The sequence below is a fragment of the Hemitrygon akajei genome, chromosome 16, assembly GCF_048418815.1.
Source record: "Hemitrygon akajei chromosome 16, sHemAka1.3, whole genome shotgun sequence".
Taxonomy (NCBI): domain Eukaryota; kingdom Metazoa; phylum Chordata; class Chondrichthyes; order Myliobatiformes; family Dasyatidae; genus Hemitrygon; species Hemitrygon akajei.
The window spans coordinates 47575881-47602254 of NC_133139.1; the positions used below are offsets into that span (position 1 = coordinate 47575881).

The following is a 26374-nucleotide window of genomic DNA, read 5'->3' on the forward strand; positions in this document are numbered from 1 at the left end:
AAGGGAAAAGACTGGTACAAGCCGAGACTTTCCAGACGTTTTCCCTGGGTGAAGCCAAGTTGCCGGCCCCACACCTGGACTCCATCACGCTGTTGGACAACAAATTCACCAGAATTCTGGCAGACTTTCCATCGATTCTGGCACCGCAGTTCACGGCAGCCATGCCCAGACACGGGGTACAGCACCACATCCTGACCCAGGGACCACCCCTCCACACCCGCGCACGAAGGTTTCCCCTGGAAAAGCTCCGCCTGGTGAAGGAGGAGTTCAAGAGGATGGAGGAATTGGGGATCGTATGGAGGTCCAACAGCCCATGGGCCTCCTCCCTGCACATGGTGCCCAAAGCAGCCGGGGGTTGGAGACCATGCGGCGACTACTGCAGACTGAACAAGGCTACAACTTCAGACCACTACCCCGTGCCGCACATACAGGACTTTGCAGCAAACCTGCACAGGGTAAGAATCTTTTCCAAAGTAGACCTTGTCCGGGGATACCATCAAATCCCGGTGCACCCTGAAGACATCCCCAAAACAGCACTCATTACTCTGTTCGGCCTGTTCGAGTTCCTCCGAATGCCGTTCAGCCTGAAGAATGCCGCACAGACGTTCCAGCGGCTAATGGATGCGGTGGGACGCGACCTGGACTTTGCGTTCATCTATTTGGACGACATCCTTATAGCCAGCATCAGTCATCAGGAGCATCTGTCGCACCTCCGCCAGCTCTACTCCCGCCTGAGTGTTTTTGGCCTCACGATCAACCTGGCCAAATGCCAGTTCGGTCTCAATACCATCAACTTCCTGGGCCACAAGATGGGGCAACACCTCTGCCCGCCAAGGTAGACGTGATCCGCCACTTTGCCCGGCCCAACACGCAAAAAGGCCTGCAAGAGTTCGTTGGTATGGTGAACATCTACCACCGTTTCCTCCCCTCAGCAGCCCGTATCATGCGGCTTTTGTACACCCTGATGTTGGGTAAAGGCAAGGACATTACTTGGGATGAGGAGGCCGCGGCCGCTTTCGTTAAAGCCAAGGAAGCCTTGGCAGATGCCGCAATGCTGGTGCACCCCAGAACGGACGTTCCGACTGCACTCACGGTGGACGCATCCGACACAGCAGTCGGTGGGGTGCTGGAGCAACTCATCGAGGGGCGCTGGCAACCCCTGGCGTTCTTCAGCAAGCACCTACAACCACCCAAACTCAAGTACAGTGCCTTCGACCGGGAGCTGTCGGCACTGTATCTGGCAATCCGGCATTTCAGGTACTTCTTGGAAGGCAGGCCGTTCACCGCGTTCATGGACCACAAACCGTTGACCTTCGCGTTCACGAAGGTGTCTGATCCCTGATCGGCTCGCCAGCAGCGACATCTGTCCTACATCTCCGAGTACACGACGGATATCCAGCATGTCTCAGGAAAGGACAACGTCGTGGCGGACGCACTCTCCAGACCAGCTATCCAGGCCCTGTCCCTGGGGGTGGACTATGCAGCACTGGTGGAGGCGCAGCAGGCAGACGACGAGATGCCCAGCTACAGGACCGCAGTCTCGGGTTTGCAGCTGCAAAATTTTCTCGTAGGCCCAGGTGAGAGGACCCTCCTGTGCGACGTGGCTACCGGCCAACCTCACCCCATTGTCCCGGCAGCCTGGAGGAGGCGAGTTTTCAACTCCATACACAGTTTGGCGCACCCATCTATCAGGACAACCGTCTGGCTGGTCTCCAGTAAGTTCGTGTGGCACGGACTTCACAAGCAGGTCAGTGAATGGGCCAGAACGTGTGCGCATTGCCAAACAGCCAAGGTGCAGCGGCACACTAAAGCCCCACCGCAGCAGTTCGAACCCACCCACCGGAGGTTCGACCACATTCATGTGGATATCGTGGGCCCCCTACCAGTGTCACGAGGAGCGTGGTACCTCCTAACTATGGTAGACCGGTTCACGAGGTGGCCAGAGGTGGTCCCGCTCACCGACACATCTGCCACCCGAGTACTGATTGCAACCTGGGTAGCACGTTTCGGGGGTACCGGCCCACATTACCTCCGACAGAGGCACCCAGTTCACCTCCAGCCTGTTGGGAACTCAGCTACACCACACAACTGCCTACCACCCACAGTCGAACGGACTAGTGGAACGCTTCCACCGTCACTTGAAGTCGGCTCTCATGGCCCGCCTGAGAGGACCTAACTGGGAGGACGAGCTTCCCTGGGTCCTGCTTGGAATTCGCACAGCGCCCAAAGAGGATCTGCATGCCTCGTCGGCCGAGTTGGTGTACGGCGCACCCCTGGCCGTCCCAGGAGAGTTCATACCAGCCCCAAGGGGTCAAGAGGAAGAACCCGCAGCAGTCCTGGACAGACTACGTGAAAGGTTCGGCAACCTGGCCCCCACACCGACTTCACAGCATGGACGGACCCCGACCCATGTACCCAAAGACCTGCAAAACTGTAAGTTTGTGTTTGTACGAAGGGGCGGACACTGGCCACCGCTACAGCAGCCGTACAAGGGGCTGTTCAAGGTGATCAACAACAACGGGTCCACGTACGTTCTGGACATTGGGGGGAAAGAGGAGGTTTTCATGGTGGACCGACTCAAACCAACCCATGTGGACTTGGTGCAGCCAGTCGAGGTTCAGGCACCGCAGCGCAGAGGTAGACCTCCCAAACAGAGGCTGATCCAGACTGTGGACATTGGAGGGGGTGTATCGCTGGTTCTTGGGGGGGGGGGGGGGGGTTATGTGGTGACCCATTTTCTGCGCAGGTGAACTGGCTCACAAATAGCCAGCGCGCAGGGGAAGACTTTGGTAATGCACCTCTGACGTCACTTCCACCCAGAGAGGGCGGGCGCTAGGGATTAAATGCCAGTGCCGCGAAGTTTGAATAAACTAGTCTCAAAATGACTTACTGACTGCCTGTCGTCTCTAGCTCTGTATGTATGTAGTACATCGCTACAAGAGTATGGAATTGGTGGATACAGTTTTATTTCCTAAAATATTAATCTATTTAGCTTTTTATTTATTTTCTTGAATGGACAAAATAAAACATGCTTTTTGTGAATGGCCCATGAAATACTCGATCTGGCCTTCCCATGGAAATAGACCATAGGAGCAGAATTAGGCCATTTTGCCCATCGAATCTGCTCCGCCATTCTGATAGAGCCATGGCTGATCCTTTCTTCCCCTCAACCCCACTGCCTGACCTTTGATGCTGTGTTCAATCAAGAACCCATAATTCCTGCCTTAAATATACCCATTGATCTGGCCTCCAGAGCTACCTGTGGTAACAAATTCACCACCCTCTGGCTAAAAATTTTTCTCCACATTTGTTTAAAATGGACACTCCTCTATCCTGAGGCTGTGTCCTCTTGTCTTCGACTCCCCCACCATGGGAAACATCCTTTCCACATCTACTCTGTCCAAGCCTTTCAAAATTCGAAAGGTTTCAATGAGATCCCCCCTCATCCTTCTAAATTCCAGCAAGTACAGACCCAGAGCCATCAAACGTTCCTTGTATGATAACCTGAAATCATCCTCGTGAACCTCCTCTGGACCCTCTCCAATGCCAGCACATCTCTTCTAAGATGAGGGGCCCAAAACTGTTCACAATACTCAAGGTGAGGCCCCACCAGTGCAGCATCACATCCCTGCACATCTACTGGACTCAACCTGCAAGTTAACCTTTAGGGTGTTCTGCACAGACTCCCAAGTCCCTTTGCATCTCAGATTTTTGGATTTCCTCCCCATTTAGAAAACAGTCTGCACATTTATTTCTACTACCAAAGTGTATGACCATGCATTTCATTTCATTGACGTAAATCAGAAATAAAGATAGCACAAGTTGCATTTTCAATTAGCTTTCATCTGATTCCTGGCCTATATTAAACTACCAACTCTCAAATTATGTGAAATTTTATTGTTCAGCAGAATTTACGCAGTAATTATTTCCAAAAACTGCAGATTAACTTTTTCAACTGGATGGAGCTATTTTTGTTTTCCTTAGCTGTGTGATGAAGCTACATCAAAGCTCTACCTAGCATACCAACACCAAACATGAAATCTCCTCAAATTCAGAAAGGCTACTGAGGTTAGATCATCACCAGTCAGCAATGATTACTCTGTTGTGGCCAGAGAATCACCTGTAATTTACTATTTCCTCTCACGAGCCAGAGTTTATTATCGTGTGCACAAGTATAAAGTACAGATTCAGTGAAAAACTTACTTGCAGCATCATCACTGGCACACAGGTACAGACAACAAACAGAATATAAATTATACATGAGAGTGGAGAGAGAAAAAAGGCTGCATAAATAAGACTTTGGTGCATAAAAAAGATAAAATTAGAGACAAATCAAAGATAGTGCAAGAGGTGGTACATAGTACTCTATTGATAAGCTAAGGATAGGTTGTGCAGGTTTGTTCCAAGAACCTAATGGTTATAGGAAATAGCTATTTCTGAAGTTGGTGGTGTGGGACTTCCAGTACCTCCTGCCTGAACTGGATGGTGGGGGCCCCGATGACAAATCCCACCTTCATGAGGCAGCACCACGTACTGTCTGTAGCTTTCTGCTTTCGGGTGCAATGGAACTGCTGTATCAGGCCACAATGCAACCAGTCAGGATACTTCCAACAGTTCACCTGTATGTTCCCCTATACCATTACCTCCCATGGCCACCAAGGACTTAACTTTGGCTTACTACTTTCCATCAACATCTGGTCCCTCAGCAAATCAGCTAAGTAAACATTGAATGAGGTTCCACCTGTACATTGATGATATCCATTCTTCCCTAATACAATTTGAGAAGGTAGAGACAGATGGGTTTAAGGAGTTAGTTCAAACACACAGTTCTAAAGTGAGCACTTCATTCAGTGATAACACCTGGGCTCTAATATTTATTCCCATGGAATCCCACTATTCACAGCTTCTCAATTAGAAAATTATCTGCTTATTTGTTCTTCATTAAGAGCTAGCTGTTGCAGAATACACATGGAAGGAGAGTCCACGTCTTTAGATGATGTTGCAATGGAATAGCACATACAAAAGGAAAAGCAGTTAGTGATGACAGATGGTTGGCGGGCCACAGGGTGTTATTTTGCTCAAAAGCCGATTTGTAGGTACTTCCGTTATGAGTAAATTAATATGAAACTAGGCAAGGACAAACTCCTAAGTGGACAATGAAAAAAAGCTATTAGTGAAACCTCAAAACACAAGAAAATCTGCAGATGCTGGCAATCCAAAGCAACACACACAAAATGCTGGAGTAACTCAGCAGGCTAGGGAGCATTGATGGAAAAGAGTACAGCCGATGTTTTGGGCAGAATCCTTTCACTAGGATGGGAAAGGAACGGACGACATCAGAATAGGGTAGTGGGGGGAGGAGAGGATGAAGTATAAGGCGACAGGTGATAGGTGAAACTGGGAGGGAGGGTTGAATTAAAGAGCTGGGAAGTTGATAGGTGAAAGAGATAAAGGGCTGGAAAGGGGGAATCTGATAGGAGAGAACAGAGACCATGAAAGAAAGGGAATGGGGAGGAGCACCAGAGAGAGGTGATGGGCAGGTAAGGATATGGTGAGGGAGGGAAACAGGAATGGGGAATGGTGAAGGAGACAAAGTGGGAGACGCAAATACTGGAAGTTCAAGAAATTGATGCTCATGCCATCAGGTTGGAGGCTACCCAGACAATATAAGGTGTTGCTCCTCCAAACTGAGTGTGGTCTCATTGTGGGAGTAGAGGGGACTGTCTTGTCAGAATGGGAATGGGAAGTAAAATTGAAATGGGTGGCCACTGAGCAATCCCACTTTTTGTTGTGGACTGAGCAAAGGTGCTGGACGAAGTGGTCTACTAAGATTTGTACAACACTTTACAGTACCAGCGACCTGGGTTCATTTCCTGCTGCTCCCTGTGAGAAATTTGCATACTCTTTCTGTGACCGCATGGGTTTCCTCCGGGTTCTCTGGTTTCCTTCCACAATCCAAAGACATACTGGTTGGTAGATTAATTGGTCACTGTAAATTGTCCCGAAATTAGGCTAGGATTAAATGGGGGGAGGGGGGGGCGGGAGATTGCTAGGCAGTGAGAAGGGCTTACTCTGCACTGTATCACAATAAATATTGTTGACAACATTCTTCAAGCATACAAAACCATGAAGTGTCACTAAAAATTAATTTTCTACATTCCCATTTAGGCTTCTTTCCTGCAAACCTTGGCACTGTCAGTGATGAACATGGTGAAAGGTTTCACCAGGACATTGTGGTGATGGAGAAACGGAATCAGGGCAATTTGAATCCTTCATACTGGCTGATTATTGCTCGACACAAGCGAGAAGCCTCAGACACTGAATACAAATGAAAATCATCAACAAAATATTTTTAACTTAGTTGAACTATTGTAAAACATCAGAACCATTAAGGAATTAAATGCATTATATCAATAAAAGTTAATTTCTTGTGTCTCCAAATTTCTAAATGATACAAAATGTCTGAAATTATACTTGTGCTCAGCTTTAAGTGGTCTATCATAACCACAAAGGATTTCTGTAGAAGCAACACTGCTGTCAAGTGATTTTAGTCTCCTGAAATAAAGACAATGGGAAAACAAACAATTCATTTAATCTCATGGTAAGACACTGCACAGAGCTACGGCTATGAACTACAAAAATGTATAAAACTTACTTGCCACATTTGGTGCATTCTTCCACAAACATATTACCGTGCAGCTCGGAAAGCTTGTCCCTGAGAATGGAAACACAGAGTAAATGTGAAAATACATTGGCAATTCTACTCAAACTACCTGCGTCTCAATATCACCAAGACCAAGGAGATGGTGGTGGACTTTAGGAGATCTAGGCCTCATATGGAGCCAGTGATCATTAATGGAGAATGTGTGGAGCAGGTTAAGACCTACAAGTATCTGGGAGTACAGTTAGACGAGAAGCTAGACTGGACTGCCAACACAGATGCCTTGTGCAGGAAGGCACAGAGTCGACTGTACTTCCTTAGAAGGTTGGCGTCATTCAATGTCTGTAGTGAGATGCTGAAGATGTTCTATAGGTCAGTTGTGGAGAGCACCCTCTTCTTTGTGGTGGCGTGTTAGGGAGGAAGCATTAAGAAGAGGGACGCCTCACGTCTTAATAAGCTGGTAAGGAAGGCGGGCTCTGTCGTGGGCAAAGTACTGGAGAGTTTAACATCGGTAGCTGAGCGAAGGGCGCTGAGTAGGCTACGGTCAATTATGGATAACTCTGAACATCCTCTACATAGCACCATCCAGAGACAGAGAAGCAGTTTCAGCGACAGGTTACTATCGATGCAATGCTCCTCAGACAGGATGAAGAGGTCAATACTCCCCAATGCCATTAGGCTTTACAACTCAACCGCCAGGACTTAAGAACTTTTTAAAAGCTATTATTAATGCTTTTGAGATAGTGATTTAGATGCATATCATATTTTTTACTGAGTTAAGTATTGTATGTAATTAGTTTTGCTACAACAAGTGTATGGGACATTGGAAAAAAGTTGAATTTCCCCATGGGGATGAATAAAGTATCTATCTATCTATCTATGCACACTGCACAGAAACTGTACAACTAGCTCACACTTTACACTCTACATAAACCACTTTGCATCCTATTTTGTTTGTCACCAGTTAACCCTTTCACCCTGATGTACAAGCTGCCCTAGGTTACTCAACTTCACATGGTAGCAAGTATCACATTCTGAACACACTTGATTATTCCCAATTCCTCATCTCAGTTGTGTGATATTTTTACAGTAACAAGTTTTGGACTTATTGCTGCTCCAGTGGGCAGGTCACAACTGTTGATGTATCAGGAATGTTTATGGTGTGGGAAGTTAGCCAGTGGAAGGGTCAGTAGTGAGATAGAGGCCAGTAGGTGATAGATAGATTGAGGATGGGGAAGAATACAGGCAGATGTAACCAAGTAGGGGAGGATTAGAATTAGGAGACTGGGGTAGGTAGAAGATAGACGGAAGAAGGCAAATAAAGGGCAGATCGAGCCAGGTTGCAGTGGTGGAGGAGGGGGAGGGAATAAAGAAGGTAGAGACATGCTAAAAGATGTAAGTTTTTTTTATAGATTAGCTTTAACTATCACATATACATCAAAGCATACAGTTGATACATCACTTGTATCAATGACGAACACAGTCCAAGGATGTGCTGGGGCTAGTCCTCAAATGTCACCATGCTTCCAGCACCAACATAGTATGCTCACAACTTACTAATGGGCACAAAAATAGTAACTCTGGAGTGGATCAAAAACAGGTGGTGGCTGAGATAGCAGGAAGGGTTACCTGGAATAGCAAATTTCAGTGTTCATATCATCAGATTGTGGACTACCAAGGCAGAAAATGAGGTGTGGTTCCTCGGTGGCTTTGGGTCTCACAAGAGATGCCAGGTTAGTGTGTGAGTGGGAAGGAGAGTTGAAATGACATGCAATGGAGAGGCCAGAATGGTCACAGCCTTTATTTTTGCTTGTCTCCACCTATCAACCACCTGAGTTTGCTTTGTAATTCATCCCCTGCTCCTCCCTTAGCTGGTTCTATTTGAATGTTATCCTTCATCTATCCTCAGTTGACTAAATACCTTCTGGCCCCCATCTCACTAGTACAATTCTCTTTATACTAGCTATCATTCTTCTCCACACTCAGCTCTGATATAGGAAATGACACGTTGACAATTCCTTTCCTTCCATAGATGCTGCTCAACCTGTTGAATTGCTTTAGCAGATTGATTGTTGCTCCTGATTTTAGGATTGGCAGTCTCTTGTGTCCACATCATTTTTATGCTTGACATTCTGAAACAAATTTGCTATTCCGGACTCTATCACAGCAACACATCACCAAATCAATGGACAGAGGGAATAATTAAAGGATGTTCTCAAAGTCTCCTTTGCAAATTGTAACATTATTAGACTGCTGGGAATCCGTGGCAACCAGTTGCTCAAAATGAAGGAGCATTTGGGATACACTGAGTACGTTAACTGCATTTGTCAGGAGCACACAGATGCTAGCTTAAATAGTGGAAGGCATGCAGCCTCTACCAACCCATCAATCATTTATGACCCTGTATGTGAGATCCACACTGGCCTGATTAGCCCTTTTAGAGTCCATAGAACTTGGAGTTAAGTGAGTCATTCTTAACTCCAAGGAGCTACCTAAGAAGTATCAATCTTCTATTTTTTAGTGTTTTGTGGTGTTTATGACTCCCTTTTAGATTTGTCAAAAAACTGAGCAATTTGCTAATTTTGATGTTAGTTCAATTAATAACTCGCAGTAACTTATTATGGCTAGCTTTTCAGATGTAACAGTTAGCAAAGACTGCTGCTGGATCCAACTGTTTAATTCTTAGACTGTTTAATTGTTATTTCTTTGCAATCTAACAACCTGTCTATACTTTAAGTAGTCCTTATATGTACATAACAGTTTAATATGCCCCTATACAAAGTATAATTCTGGAAATTCTCGCAGTTTCATTTTGCATTACTTGAGTAAGTGCTTTTTGGTTAACTTGATACTGCAGTACTGAAATTTAGTTTTCTAATTGGTCTTGTCTATAGATTTGAGTTGAAGTTTCCTTTTCTGTATGGATATAAAATAGCTAAACATAAAGCCATGCATAGCCATTTTGACCTTCTAAGTTCTTTAACTGTCTATTAAAATCTCCTCTGTCAACTTTCAATAAAATAATTGTGAAGCAACAAGTTTTATGCCTCATTCCTGACTTCAAAAAGAACCTTGGATTTAAATATCAGGATCCATCCCTGTCGGTAATTTATAAATTGGCAAATCAATCTTAAAGCAAGCAAATAAAATAACTGACATGCAAGGAATATAAAACACGCTGGGTAAAACTAGGTGGGTAGCTGATAAATCTAGAAAGGATTATGCAGTGGGAAAGTTTTGTGAACCTCTATTCTGGAGGAATAGAACTGAAAAGTAGACAAGTTAAGTAAATACACAAATCATTGTGTTGACCATAGCTAAGAGCATCAGACCACTCTGACCTTCATTTCACAAATCAAGATGAAGAAATAATACCTATATTGCAGAAATGAAGAACAATGAATAGAAAACAGTTATATTTACACTGAATAGACACTTCAGGCTAATAAAGAGAAGTCAAAGGTATTTAGTGCAAGTCTTTTAAGACAGGGGTCACCAACCTTTTTCTGCACCGGTTTAATATTGGCAATATTCTTGTGGACTGGCCGACGGGGGGGGGGGGGGGGGGGGGGGGGGAGGGGTGTGTTAACCACGACCGGAATATAGAATATAGGTGATAAGTCAACTATAAGTCATTTATAAGTGGCTAATACACTCAATTTTGTTTCTAAAAGGATTTATCTAACGAATTTAACATTAAACACACAGCGCATATTTTCCTCGCATGAATATAGTGATAAGTCAATTATAACTCACTTATAAGTAAATAGCATCATAACATTTTAAGTAATGTTTGGATATTAAACACACAGCGCATATTTTCCTCGTATGAACATATAAAATTATTGCAACATACCAGTGAGAGGACAAGGTAAGGGCTGGAGGTCCCCATGCTGGGGCCGCGGCAGTCGCAGTCTGGAGAGAGCGACTGACCAAGCGAGGAGTGCAACAGAGCGCCCGCCTGCCCGCACCCCCCTTGTAGGTAGGTAGGATCTATCGGCCGACAAAAGTTTGGTTCGAGGGAATGCTTTCAGTAGATCGCAGCGCGGTAGCTGTTCTGCTACTTACGAAATCCTGAGCCTGAATTAGGTCGTCTGCGAATATTTTAGCACCGGGTTCCCCACAAACATTCGGTGTGCTAAACAGGTTTAGAGGCGGCGCCCATCTGTCCGCGCTCCAGGCCAGTAGCAATGGCACTTCTTGCCGGCTGCACAAGGCAGCCGGTTACCCAAGGCCAACCAGTGATCCCTGGCGCGAGGGTATCACTGCGTTTAGGTGACTGATGACCTCGCGTGGGTAATGACTTCACATGCGTAATAACCTCGTGTGCGTTCAAGTTCAACAGTGGGCATGACAAGGAATGAAGAAAGGTGCAGCTGACTCATATCGTTTCATATCGCCAAATCATATTGTTTCCTTGTGGCCCAGTAGCACAAGCTTTGCGGCCTGGTGGTTGGGGACCGCTGTTTTAAGACTTTGGGATTTGATATGATAGATTTAAGAAATATGTCTCCTGTTGGAGGTGTTCAAAACGAAGTTAATGAGTTCAAGCAGTCACTAATAAATCAAGGCTAATTTCTCTTAATGAGATTTTTTAAGTCCAGCTAGCTTCTGAAGTAGCTCACTTAGCAAGGAGCTAGACAAGTAGACAAGGGAGTAAATATAGAAAGGATATGGTGACGTAATAAAGTCAAGAGGAGTGTGAGATGATCTGCATAGACCATGCGCCAAATGGTCTGTTTCTGTGTTGTAATTTCTATATCCTAATAAAAACTAGACAGTCATGAGCAGGTTATTAGTAAGTGACACCGGACAGCTTTTTTTTGTGGTTAGTGCCGCTGAAATTTTAAACAATGATAGTGCTTGGAAATTCATAATTGGCTGTAGTAATTTTATTCAATGCAAAAAGTAGGTGGACTCTTGTTGAAGATAGTCAATGTCTGGCAAGTAAAATTTACACCACTTGTCTGCATATGCCCAAATGCATCTGTATTTAAATCCATATACATAATATTGATCACTGTCAATAGGAAAACCCATATAAGATTTTAAAATGTAAGAAAATAAAGAAAATGAAGGCATAGAGATCCTACCTGGGAAATCCTGACCGTACATGAAGCCCATCTACATTCTGGCTGATCACATACTTCACAATGCCAACCCTTTGAAGTGCCACAAGTGCCATATGAGTCTTAGAAGGCTTGGCTTCCTCAAAAGTGGTGTCAAATTTGGGCTCCAGGCCCTGTTCCTCCATCGTCCAAACACCACGAGGTCCCCTGTTGAAAGCACCAGTAAGAGTTTACAAATGAAGCTTGCAAAGCTGCATGTTGTAGCCCCTTGAGTTTCACAATGGAAGTAATGCACATTCAAAACATAATGCAGTGGATTGCAGAGAAGTCAAGTCATATTTCACAAGGATTGGAGATATTGTAATGAGAGACGCAGAGATGACAGAGGAACTGAATGCGTATTTTGCATCAGTCTTCAGTGGAAGACATCTGCAGTATATTGGACATTCAAGAGTGTATCAGGGAAGTGAAATACATGCAGTAAAAATTACAACTGAGAAGGTGCACAGGAAGCTTAATGGTCTGAGGGTGGATAAGTCTCCTGAACCTGATGGAATGTAGCGTCAGGTTCTGAGAGATTGCGGAGGCATTAATAATGACCTTTCATGAATTGATAGATTCTGGCATTGTACCAGATGACAGAAAAATTGCAAATGTTACTCCGCTATTTAAAAAGGGTGGGAGGCAGCAGAAAGGAAACTATAGACCTGTTAGTCTGACATCAGTGGTTGTTAAGTTTTTGGAATTGATTGTTAAGGATGAGCTTATGGAGTACCTGGAGGCACTTGACAAAACAGGCCAAAGCCAGATGGTTACCTGGAAGTTTTTTGAGGAAATTACAAACAGTGTAGACAAAAGAGATGCAGATGTGGTGTACTTGGATTTTCAGAAGGCCTTTGACAAGGTGCCACAGATGAGGCTGCTTTGCAAGATAAGAGCCCATGGAATTACAGGGAGCTTACTGGCATGAGTGGAGCATTGGCTGATCGGCAGAAAACCAAGAGTGGGAATAAATGGATCCTATTCTGGCTGGCTGCTGATTACCAGTGGATTTCCACAGGGGTCGATGTTGGGACCACTGCTTTTTACGATGTATGTCAATGACGTGAACTATGGGATTAATAGATTTATGGCTAAATTTGCTGATGATACAAAAATAGGTGGAGGAGTGGGTAACGTTGAGGAAACAGAGAACCTGTAGAGAGACTTAGATAGTGTAGGGGAATGGGCAAAGAAGTGGCAAGTGAAATACAATGTTGGAAAGTGTATGGTCATGCACTTTGATGGAAGAAATAAACGGGTAGACTATTATTTAGATGGGGAGAAAATTCAAAATGCAGAAGAGATGCAAAGGGACTTGGGAGTCCTTGTACAGGATACCCTAAAGGTTAACTTCCAGGTTGAGTCAGTGGTGAAGAAGGTGAATGCAATGTTGGCATTCATTTCTAGAGGTATAGAATATAAGAGCAGGGATGTGATGTTGAGGCTGTATAAGGCACTCGTGAGACCACACTTGGAGTACTGTGTACAGTTTTGGGCTCTTTATTTTAGAAAGGAGAAGGCTCAGAGAAGATTCATGAGAATGATTCCAGGAATGAAAGGGTTACCGTATGAGTAACGTCTGGCAGCTCTTGGGCTGTATTCCTTGGAGTTCAGGAGAATGAGGAGGGATCTCATATAAACATTCCAAATGTTAAAAGGCCTGAACAAATTAGATATCCAGGACAAGAGGGCATGACTTCAGGATTGAAGGATGTCCATTTAGAACAGAGATGTGGAGAAATTACATTAGTCAGAGGGAGGCAAATCTGTGGAATTTGTTGCCACGAGTGGCTGTGGAGGCCATGTCATTGGGTGCATTTAAGACAGAGGTAGATAGTTCTTGATTAGCCAGGGCATGGGGAGATGGCAGGGGTGTGGGGATGACTGGAAGAATTGCATCAGCCCATGGCTTAAAGGCGGAGCAGACTGAATGGGCCGATGGCCTACTTCTGCTTCTCTATCTTATGGTCTTATGACCCATGGTCAACCTTGTTAGAAATGTGACCTGACATTAATTAGACAATGACATACATTACGATCAGTGCATCCTGCATGGTTATGGTACACATAAGGAGGGAACATACTGCTAGAATGAGTCTAACTGGGATGGAGAGGTAACTGCATATGGAATACACAAATTTATAATGGTATTACAAATGCATTAAAATGCAAATAAAGAGCTCACTTTCAGAAAGCAGAAATGTTAAATTTTGGCTGGCTCGCACTTAGGAGAATAGCACTAGGTTCTGATTCCCATATTACAGTCACTGAAGATGCAGAAGTGATTCACATGCTATAAACTAAACTGAAAGTATATATATATTTGCATAGAATTAAGCTGAACAGACTGCAGCTCCTCTCTAGATATGGGTGATTTATTGATATTTGAAAGTTAAATAGTTTTGTTGGGAACATGCCAATTTATGAAGGAACCCAAAAACAAAATATAAAATAGTAACCAACACAGAACTCAGTCAGAACAACTTCATCTAAACTGGCAAGAACAGTTAAGGAAAAATGGTACACAGACATTTAATAGCAATCACATAGCACAAAGGAAAAAAATAGTATTTATCCATGAAGTGGGTTAATGTTAAGAGTATATTCACAGTCCATTGTTTCATAAGTGTTATCCAATGCAAATTCTAAAAACCAAGACTTTATTCAGCTAAAGACGTTTACACATTATAATTTATCAGTTTGAAATAAGATTCATATCCTCTTGTAGGAGAAGCTAAAAGTAGGGTCACAACTTAAAAAAAAGGAGACGAGAGATCAAATACATGAAGTGAGCTTATTTCTTTTAGAAACTATCAGAACTTTTTTCCTTAAAGGAGGTGAAAGCAGAATTTTTAAAATGCATAGTTAGAAAAGATTATTGCCAAGAAAGGGCCTATTTTGCACAAATGGTAAAAAACAGCTCTCAGGAAAAGTCCTGTTCATCTGTGGTAACAGCAGAGGGACAGAAGCTTGCCATTGATGGCAATGGATAATAGTTGAAATAAACAAAAGGCATTGTGTAGGAAAACATTCAATCATTAGTGCATCTTGTACAGCCCACATAATCACAAATTTAAAGCTGGGCGCAACTGCAGATTTTCAACATCTTGAGAACATTAAGTATAAGATGTAAGGTCCAGCAGAAACACTGTGCCACCTACTGCTTTAAATTCAACAAGACAAAGCACTATTTGCTTTCATTCTGAAATATTTCAAGTTGCTCCATCACCTCATGATAACTTAGTGAACCATCAACTTATTTGCTGCTTTGCCCTACTACTTAAAGGCAAGTTTCAAAATTCTTCAAGGTAAACACAGATCTACTGCAACCTAGGCCCTTAAGGTTTGTGACTAAGTATTTGTTTGCTTGGAAATGGGTAGCAGACTGCACAAATTATCATGGAGTATTCCACTGCACCACCTACAGACATCTGGAGAGCACTGCTGACATCAAATAAATATGTTTTCCTGTCTGCTGAACAATCTGAAAATAAGACTCTTCAACACAACAACTTGCAATTAAATAGCTCTTTAAACATAGTAAAACATTCCACAGTACCAAGTAAATGTAATCTCAGAACGAGGCAATTATGTGTTACCAAAATTTAAACCAGATTAAAGGGATATTACAATAAACTTGGTCAAGTAGTCAGATTTTAAATGAACATTCTGGAAGAGAAGAACTTCATGGAGGAAATTTCTGGGACTCAAAGGCTACCATAGATGGCCATTAACATCAGGAGTGTGCATGAGACTAAAGATGAAACATGATTCTAAAGTATGCACATATGCACTGAAAATTGTAGCAGCATCACGGGTACATAGCATCATATACATAACATTCACTAGAGAAACACAGAATTTATACTGAAAATTAAATAATATTGAAAGAGATCAGAAACATAATGACAGGAAGGTCGCAAAAAGATGAGAATTGTACTATTGAAATACTACCCAAGATGAGAACAGTGTGGGTCAAAAAAGGTAGTGGTGTTAGTTGAACAGGACATGGTACAAATTAGGACATAGGCTGATGGAGTTTGGATGAACTCAATACATGGAAACATATTTCAAATCTGAAAACACAGCATAAGAGATGAAGGCTGAGGAAACAATAGGCTGAAAAAGACCATTTTATGGGAGGTTTAATTGTCCATACTAGCACAAATGGTCTAAGGGTTAAAGGTGATGATGAACTGAGGGCACAGATGTTAATTTGGGAGTTTGACACACCGTTACCGAAATGTGATTCAGAACATGAAATGTGATGTGACTGCTGAACATTCTTGACATAGGGCTTTCATGATAGCCATAAAACACAGTCCTATCAGCTGTGACAGTTACATCTGGGAGAAGTGATATATGAGAAAGATCAATAAATGAGGCAATCTTGGTTGAATTGTACAACAAAAAAGAGCAATCACATTAATGGGAACATACTATTCCTCCTGAATATTTAGAGAGAGGTAGACAATTATTAATTATATATCCAAGACATGCCAAAATGATAAATGAATGATAGCTGGGAATCTCAACAATTCTGTAAGTAATAGGTCAGTAGCAGAATAATGGGTTTAGAAGAAACTGAATTCTTGAATGCATTAAGAAATATTTTAAGTATAACAAACGCAACAGGAGTACAACAGTGTTAGTGAAGGAACACTGGTAAGTGGAAAAGGTAGCAAAAGAGTAGTGATTATGAGTTGTATTTAGTATGGCTATGGAGGACTAAAGGTGGACCAGTTCTAAATTGGAGCAAGGTTAATCTTACAAGACTAAAAGACTATTTAATACAAATAGAAATGGCTCCTTGAAGCCAAATCTGTCGGAGCTATTTGTTTAAATACTGAACGTTCAGAACAAGGAAGTATCTATCAGAAGGGCAGAAGGGCAAGAAGACCCCAATTCTAAACTCATAAAAATACAGGGCAGAACAAAGTGAAAAGGTGCTGAAAGCTCAACATAGCAGAATCTGGCTGTAGAGGTGCACTGGTGAAAACAGATAACAATTTAGACAGGCAAAGGTGTATGAAAAATGCTGGCAGGCAAAATCTAAGTACCCTCAAGATATTCTACAAATGCATGACAGGAGAGGATTAGAAAGTGAATTATATTCAGAAGTAAGGGATTGATTATGGATGCTGAACATGTGTAAAGTTCTCAATGAATATTTTGCAACTGTTTTCACCAGAAGGAGATTTAGATAAGCACTTAAGTTGAAGGGGAAGAATGGGAAGCAATAGAAATAATGAACAATGAGAGAGATAATGCAGCATTCTTAAAAGTGAATAAACTACAATGTCAAAATTTGCCTGTCTACAAATCTGTGAAGGCAAATACACCAATGGAAAACTGGCCTCTATTTGCTAGGACATGGAAATAAGAACAGGGACGTCGTATTGGAACATGTTCAGCCATAGCTTGAGCCCTGTGTAGAGTTCTGGTCATCACACAACAAAAATATTAGTGCTATAGTATGGAGAAGATTTACAAGGATCTTATTACAGCTATGAGGGAAAATGTCTAAGCTTTGGTTGCTTCTGTTGGAACAAATTACTACAAATTATAATACAGTAAATAAATAGTGCAAAAGAGGATTAGTGAGGTAGTGAGGAGAGGAACTGATAGGAAAAATATCCTGCTCATTGAGGAGTGAGGATGGGATCTGCAACACACTACCAAAAAGAATGGAGGAGATAGAAAACCTCACCTCATTGTAAAAATTACTTGAATGCATATTTAGTGAGCTGTAATTTTCCAGTCTTTAGACCCGGAATTGGGAAGTGGAATTAACTTAGTTGATCAATAGTTGGCATTGAAAAAAGGGCCGAATGGCTTCCCTTTATGCATAAATTTTATGATTCTGCAGGGGGGATTCCAAACACTTGGGAAAAGCCGTGGCTTAATGACTCAATGTTAATAATTCCCGATGACACTCCCCCTAATCAGGTGTATGAAAAGTGACAAAATCATACTCTACCAGTTATGGGTTGTTAAAAATATTGAGACTACCCATTTGTTACCGAGGATTAACTCACAAGATGTTTACTGTTTTCAATACCACATATTAAGTGAAAGTTGAAGAGACCAAATGATTAAGATTGTCATGGTATTATTACAGAACACCTTTAGTACAGTAAACCATCCTCTGGCACTCGGGAAAATTTATGAAAATCATAATACAGAAATGGTGATAAAGGAATATTGGGAAGGATCATTAAAAAACTGATAAGCACTTAGCCTTTGGAGGAGCTAACCAAATTAAGAAAGTTGAAAGATGTAGACGAGGGAATTGACAGCATGAAAATCAATCGTGTCAAAATGAAAGGAAATTTACAACAGGGCAAAAGAATAGAGCTTGGCGAGAGCAGTGAAGACAGCTAAAGACCGAAAAGAGCAAGGCAAGGAAGGGACTCAAATCCTAACACAAACAGTATCCATGCCATATCATAAATGTCACTGAACACTTTAGACAGATTCATTAACGTGCAACATGCAGACATAGGACACTTGCTTCAAATGCAACTTCATGTTGGCAAAGGCAAAATACCTAAAGTCAGGAATTCCTGAGGATGTGCTGATCCCAGCTCCAGTATGCACCACTAAATAAGAGGCGTTCCGTACTAGATCAGCCAACTCCAACACCTTCCTCTCGAGTTCCTCAGGGGGATCAAAACTCTGTAACATTAAGAATGCAATTTGGTTTCAATCTGAAGTTTCACTTGTGGCTTTAAAGAACTGTACTTCCTTCAACCTCAGATCCTTATAAAGTTAAAACAAATGCTAAGATGTCCGCTTGGATCACTTGGGAGCAATGGTAACCAATAGCAAATGACGTAAGATCAATCACCCTCCAGGATTTAAACCATCATTACAGCATAAGGTGAACTGCAGGTTTAAAGGTGTAAATCAAAAGCTGCAGATGCTGGAAACGTGAGATAAAAACAAAAAATGCTGGAAACACTCAGCAGCCTCTGTGGAAGAAGAAAAAGATTTAATGTTTCAGGTTGAAGACAGTCCATCAGAACTGGAAAAGTAAGAAACCAAGATAGCTTAAGTTTACAGAGGGCAATAAGGGATGGGAATCTCTCTGATAAAATGAAGTCAGAACAGCATAGCTTATAAGCTGTTGAAGGTAGCATCAGGATTGTTAGAGAGAAGGAAGAAACACTAAGATGCATGTAAAAGCTATAAAATGTAGATCTGTGAGAAATACCCAGTATTTGAACCAGAACTTGCCAGTGTTGCTCTACGCACACCCCCCCCCCCCCCCCCCATCTATTCCGTTCCGTGTCAGGTGGCAACCTTGCTGTTTTTTTTTACAGAGCTGAGTTGCTAGCTCGACGCTCAACCCAGTATGGATAGAAAGCGTGCAAGGAGTCGGCTGGATTCAAACCCAAGACCACTACACCACCAGGTTCCATCTGAAAGAATGATGCAATTTTCCTCCCTCTAGTAGTGCATTCTGGCATCCTGGCCATCTCTTTCCCTCTTTCTGTCTTCGTTAACCCTATCAACAGATTGCTTCATCATTGCAACCATGACTTCTCCCTTTCAGAGATGTTTCCTTTATACTATCCATCACTTCTACCTTCTCTGGAAATTAAATAAACTATTTTAGCTTCTTTTACTGTTCTGACAAAGGGTATTTGAGCTGAGATGTCAACTGTTTCTCTTTCTGCCTGTTGCCTGACCTGCTGAATGCTTTCACCATTTTCTAGAGTGCTTTCTTCATTGGTAATCTAATGAGTTTGTATGTTCTCCTCATGAATGTGAGCGTTTCCTCCGGGTGCTCCAATTTCCTCCCACAGTCCAAAGACGTACTGGTTAGTCAGTTAATTGTAAGTTGTCCCGTGATAACACTGGGTTAAGTCGGTGTGTTGCTGGCAGTGAGGCTTGAAGGGCCAGAAGGGTCTATTTCGCACTGTATCTTTATATAAATCAATAATAAATCCAAGCTGATTTTGAAGGAATCTTGAAGGAATTCTAACACATTATAATTCCTGAAATAGGCATCATTAAACTCATACACTTTATACATTTAAACTTTTACAAGGAGAAAGCTGGGGAACACCATTAATTGTTGTGTACACACTAATAAAGGGGTAACTTCTGAAATAACCCATAGATCAAAAAGCATTTAAGGTTATCCGAAGCAGTGAAAATGCTACAAAAAGCTTTTCCCCCCAAAGTTTTCTAACAATGAACACAACTTCATCAATTTCAGATAATGAAGTAGTAGGTGAAAGCAGATTCATTGTTCAAAGGACGCTGCAAGTCAGTAATTGTTTGCAAGATGGCTGTGGACTGATTCTCCTGCAGTTAAATGGGTTTATTCCTCTTTCAGAAGATCCCATGAATGCTACTGGCACCCCCGATGCATTTCAGATAAATAGTTTATAGGGTAATACAAAACAAACAATACTAATCTGATAATGTCACTTAATAAGACCTTAAAAAGACTAAGAAGGATAATCCATTGATAGCAGAAAATGCTTAAACTGTGGAGATGAGAACAAATGCAAACAAGAGTTGAGTCATATAGATCTTTGACCTTGATCAACAATTTATGATGATGGCTGGTCTGCAATCTCCACTCCACAATTTTAGTTTTGGTATGCTTCAGAAGGACTGGAAAATTGCGAATATCACTTGACTCTTCATGAAAGGAGAGAGGCAGAAGAAAGGAAATTATAGACCAGGTTAGTCAGTGATTGGGAAGATGTTGGAGTCAATTGTTAAGGATATGGTTTTGGGTACTTGGAGTACCATGCTATAGGTACAGGTACCATACCATAGTCAGCATGGTCCTGAAGGGAAAATCTAGACGACAAATCTGTGGGAATTCTTTGAAGAAATAACAAGGTGGATAACAAAGGAGAATCAGTAGATGTTGTATACTTTGATTTTCACAAGGCCTTTGACAAGGTACCACATGAGGTTGCTTAACAAGAGCCCATGTATTACAGGAAAGATACCAGCATGGACAGAGCATTGGTTAATTGGCAGGAGGAAAAGAGTGGGATTAAGGGGAGTTTTTTTTCTGGTTGGCTGCGGGTGACTATGGTATTCCACAGGAGTCTGTGTTTGGACTTCTTTTTACATATGTCAATGATTTTGATGACCGAATTGGTGGCTTTGTGGCCAAATTTGAGGATATGGAGGGGCAGGTAGTGTTGAGGAAACAGAGAGGCTACAGAAGGACTTAGACAAATTAGGAGAATGGGCAAAGTGGCAGGAAGTGTATGGTCATGTATTTTGGTAGAAATAAAAATGTAGACTATTTTCTAAATGGAGAGAAAATTCAAAAAATCTGAGAAGCAGAGAGACTTGGGAATCATTGTGCAGCATTCTCTAAATGTTAATTTGCAGGTTGAGTCAGTGATAAGGTGAGTTGGTAGTGAGGAAAGCAAATGCAATGTTAGCATTCATTTCAAGAGGACTTGACACCTATCAAATATTGAAAGGCCTTGACAGAGTGGATGTGGAAAGAATGTTTCCTATGGTGGGAGAGGGTCAAAGACCAGAGGACACAGCCTCAGAATAGAGGCCAATCCATTCAGAATGAAGATGAGGATGAACAACTTTAGCCAGAGTGGTGAATCTGTGAAATTTGTTGCCACACGTGGTTGTGGAGGCCAAGTCACTGGGTATATTTAAAGAAAAGGTTGATAGATTCTTGATTATTTGGGCATGAAAGGATATGGGGAGAAGGCAGGAGACTGGGATTGAGAGGGAAATGGATCAGCCAAGATGAAATGGCAGAGTAGACTCAATGGGCCAAATGGCCTAATTCTGCACCTATATCTTATGGTCTGATAAGTTGATTCACAATTCATAGTGAATCATTGTGACTTACTATACCAAGACTATTCTCTCCAATCAGGGGAAAGTATCTGATTAACTACCCTTTACGACCTGCGTTATAATTATCAAGGAACACAAGTCCTTACACACCAAAAAATAAATCAAAATGAAATTCAATTCAAAGCAGAAAATGGTAGAAAAATTTAGTACAGAGAACAACATCTGTGAAGATTAGCAATCATTGTTTTGGTTCTGTGAGCCTAAACACTGCAAACCCATAATGCTGATTATTTTGCTTTCCACAGATGCTGCCTGACATTTAATGCAGACAAGTCTAAGGTAATGCATTTTGGGAGGACAAGCCAGAGCTGGCCAGTCACAGCAAATGGTATGGGACTGAGGAGTGCAATAGAACAGAAGGACTTGGGAATACAGATCCATAATTCCTAGGAAGTGGCGTCACAGGTAGATAGGGTCATAAAGAGAGCTTTTGGCACTTAAGTCAAAGTATTGAGCACAGGAGTTGGGATGTTATGTTGAAGTTGCTTAAGATGTTAGTGAGGTCTAATTTGGAGTATTGTGTGCATTTGTGGACACCTATCTACAGGAAGATAAGATTGAAGTAGTACAGAGAAGATTTACAAAGATGTTACAGATTTTGAGGACCTCAGTATAGGGAAAGGATGAATAAGTTAGGGCTTCATTCCCTGGATTGTGGGAGAATAAGGGTAGATATGATAGAGGTACACAAAATTATTAGGGGCAGAGGTAGGTAAAACAGAAGGAGGTTTTTTTTCCACTGAGGTTGAGTAAGGCTAGAACTAAATCTCACAGGTTAAGGGTGAAAGGTTGAAATGTTTAAGGGGAACACAAGGAAGGACTTTTTCCACTCAGGGTGGTGAGAACAAGCTGCCAGCAGAAGTGGTGGATATGGGTTTGACTTCAACATTTAAAAGTTTGGATAAATACAAACATGGGAGGGGTATGAAGTGCTATGTTCGAGGTGCAGGTCAATAGGCCTCAGCAGAATAGTTCAGCACAGACTAGATGGGGCAAAGAACCCGTTTCTGTGCTGTACTTTTCTATGGCAGTTTCCCCCCGATATTTTCAGTTTTGTTTCCTCTCTAACCTCTCCTCATAAGGCATCTTTAGCTCAGGAATTGATCAAAGCAAATGCACACCTCCTTAGGTAAGGGAACAAATGTTTCACATCATACCCCAGGCGCAGTCTCCTCGACAACCCATATGAATAGGTCTCTTTCGCCAACTTGCTCAGTAAAGGCTAACGTCATTTGTTTCTGATTACTGGACCTGCATGTTAACGCTGTCCTTCACTTTCTGATCTCTCAACGCCGCATCTTATCTGGGAGAATAATGAACTCTACAGACGATTGGGGCTCAAACAATGCAGCTCTCTGGCCCAGGGCCTGTGGCACGACTGGGACCAGCCTCATCAGACCCAATGCTTCTTGACCCCGATGCGGGAAAGGCAGGGCAGCGGCGCTACCTCCCTTACCTCAGGCAAGCCGCACTTGCCCTTATGTTCGTAATGCGATAGCCCCGCCGCGTAGTTGACGGACATGGTCTAAGGGAGAAGCAGGTAGCAGCAACTCTGCAGACAAACACAACGCACAGACGCTGAACGAGCGACGTGACGCTACGCACGTCAACCGGCTGCCGTCACGTGAGAGCGCTCGGCTGAGCAATTCCGTCACGTGGCATCGGGCGCCGCTCGTCAGCCGTCACGTGGACACGCGCATACGCCCACCGACGCAAGGTGAGTGTGCGTGTCTATCTGCTAGGCTGTTTGACGCCGTCACGTGATCTGTTGCGCATGGCTGCCGATGACCGTGCTGCGGTCCCGCTCACAGCCTGGGCCTGGAGACCCCGGCAGCCGGGGTAGGCAGGACGGGGACAGATGGTAAAACCATCATAGGGACAAGCAGAAGATTGGCTTGGCCGGAAAGTGGCGCAGACTTGAAAGGAAAGGACATGGAGCAGTACAAGACAAGAAACGGGCAGTGGACAGGAAAAGCCAGACCTCAGTCTGGTTTGGAACAAATATGTCACGACTCAGGAACGTGGAATATAATCACGTTTAAAGGCCTAGGATTAGAACATTTGGAGGGTTTGAGAGGCTACCCCTGTTTATCTTAGACCACAGTGGGGAGGAGGCCACTGGACAGCTGTCATTATGACCTTGAGAAAACAGTTTAAGAAGTTACAAGAGTAAATCTGTAGATGTTGGAAATTCTTTTTTTTTAAGAAGTTCTCTTTTTTTAAAGAAAATATTTAAATAGTTCCCAACAAAGAGTTTCCTTAAATCTCAGGATTTTTACCAGTGGATATTGTACCATGTCATTAACAACAATGGAGACACACAAATTTGTATATGTGGAATAACTAGGATACAGAAGCAAGCTTCTTTATTGAAATTGAGTCCAGCCTGCGCATAACCTAAACATGAATATTACTGACCTCCCTCCCGGTACTTATCCTTGTAAGCGGAACAAGTGCTACACCTGCCCTTACACTCCTCCCTCACCACCATTCAGGGCCCCAGACAGTCCTTCCAGGTGAGGCGACACTTCACCTGTGAGTCGGCTGGCATGGTATACTGCGTCCGGTGCTCCTGGTGTGGCCTTTTATATATTGGTGAGACCTGACGCAGACTGGGAGACCGGTTCGCTGAACACCTATGCTCTGTCTGCCAGAGAAAGCAGGATCTCCCAGTGGCCACACATTTTAATTCCACATCCCATTCCCATTCTGATATGTCTATCCATGGCGTCGTCTACTGTCAAGATGGAGCCACACTCAGGTTGGAGGAACAACACCTTGTATACCGTCTGGGTAGCCTCCAACGGGATGGCATGAACATTGACATCTCTAACTTCCGTTAATGCCCCTCCTCCCCTTCTTAACCCATCCCTGATTTATTTATTTTTCCCACTTCCCCTTTTTGTTCTCTCTCTGCCCTTCACTCTGCCTGCTTTCCATCTCCCTCTGGTGCTCCCCTCCCCCTTTCTTTCTCCCTAGGCCTCCCGTCCCATGATCCTTTCCCTTCTCCAGCTCTGCATCCCTTTTGCCTATCATCTGTCCAGCTCTTAGATTCACCCCACCCCCTCCGGTCTTCTATCTTTTCGCATTTCCCGCTCCCCCTCCTACTTTTAAATCTCTTACTATCTTTTTCAGTTAGTCCTGACGAAGGGTCTCAGCCTGAAACATTGACAGTTGTTCTTCCTGTTGATGCTGCCTGGCCTGCTGTGTTCCACCAGCATTTTTTGTGTGTTGTCTGAAGCCATGCTAGCTCTTTTGGGTCTACCCAATCAATCTTAGCAACATAATTTTGACTCCAGTGCTTTTGGAAAGCTGAATTAAATGCACAAGAAATCATAAGCAATCACTTAGCAAAAGATCTATAGATACACAGTCTCAACCAGCCTTATTTATTAATGGATTCAGGGCTAGGAAATACAAGCTACAGAGGGAGATAGGCCCAAGGCAACAATAAACAGAAGGAGAGATTGAGCTATCATCATCTGATGTGGACATTTATTGCCAGAGGGGAGCTTTGTGCAATGGATGCAGGGTGGTAGAGGGCCTTTAGTTAGTAGCTTTATTGACTGTGTTAATGATGTCTGGAACTTGCCTTTCTAAGTATGTATACATTATTGTCTTTGTAGCTCGACTAAAGTGATAGTGACAATTGTCTGGAGTAGACGCAGTATGGCGAGCGCATTTGCCCGTCGCTTAGTTCCACTTTAATGTGAAACTTGTTGGAAGTGTGGTCCAAACACTGCTGTGAGATTTAGAGAAGTTGCAGAGGAGATCTACAAGATGCTGCCTGGATTAGAGAGCATACCTTTTGAGTCTAGAGCCTTTCCCTTTTGAGTGAAAGAGGAGGAGAGGAGACTTTGTAAAGATGATGAGGGGCATAGATAGAGTAGACAGCTGGTACCTTTTCCCCAGGCTGAAAATAGCTAATATGAAAGGGCTTAATTTTATGTGATTGGAGGATGTATGGGGGGGGGGGGGATGTTGGAGGTAGGGTTTTTACACAGAGTGATGGATGCGTGGAATGTGCTGCCGATCATGCTGATAGAGACAGGTATATTAGGGACATTTAAGAGATTCTTAGGTAGACACGTGGATGAAAGAAAATGGAGGGCTATGTGGGAGGGAAACATTAGATTAATCTTGGATTCAGTTGAAAGGCGAGCACAACATCATGGGCTGAAGGGCCTGCCTGAGCTGTTCGGTTCTATGTTATTTGTTGAGGAAGAATTGAGAGCAGTTTTGGAGCAATAACATATCTGAGCTTGACTTCGATCTGTTTTTGTTCTGTTGGGTTTTTGGTGAAACTCTTGGTTCAAATCATAGCTCACATGCCATTATGCAGCAGGTATAGGATAGGCATTTCTGAGAATTGCCAAATTTGAGGAGGATTCTCCACAGCCTTTCTTGGGTTGGCAGACATAGCAGTTGATGCTGCTCCCTGGATTGTTCCTGGAGATGTGGGAAATGCAGGATCCTGGAGCAGGAAACAAATGGCTAGAGAAACTCAGCTGGTCGAGCAACAGCTGTGGAGGGAAATGCATAGTCAACTTTGCAGGTTAAGACCTAACATCTGATCTCACCAGTTTTGTTTTTCTCATAGCACAAGTGTGATGTAGGTTTCTGTCTTTACATCCTTTAAGGCAGAATGTTCCAGAAGCCTTGAAAATGGGAGGCATTTTTCTAAAGTTCAAAATACATCTATTATCAAAATATGTATACTATATACAACCTAAAA

At 43.0% G+C, this 26374-nt stretch overlaps 1 protein-coding gene across 1 annotated transcript in view; it reads right to left on the bottom strand.

The window, feature by feature from the left end:
* Positions 1 to 23258, bottom strand: part of sirt6 (sirtuin 6) — a 38263-nt gene extending 15005 nt beyond the window's left edge. Inside the window, exons 1-4 of the mRNA XM_073068817.1 lie at positions 23096 to 23258; positions 18323 to 18450; positions 11755 to 11937; positions 6656 to 6715 (exon numbers count right to left, since the gene is read on the bottom strand). Of these exons, the coding sequence (XP_072924918.1) occupies positions 6656 to 6715; positions 11755 to 11937; positions 18323 to 18450; positions 23096 to 23161 (437 nt within the window). The 5' untranslated portion in view covers positions 23162 to 23258. The remainder of the gene's footprint in view (positions 1 to 6655; positions 6716 to 11754; positions 11938 to 18322; positions 18451 to 23095) is intronic.
* Positions 23259 to 26374: the final 3116 nt, after the last annotated feature.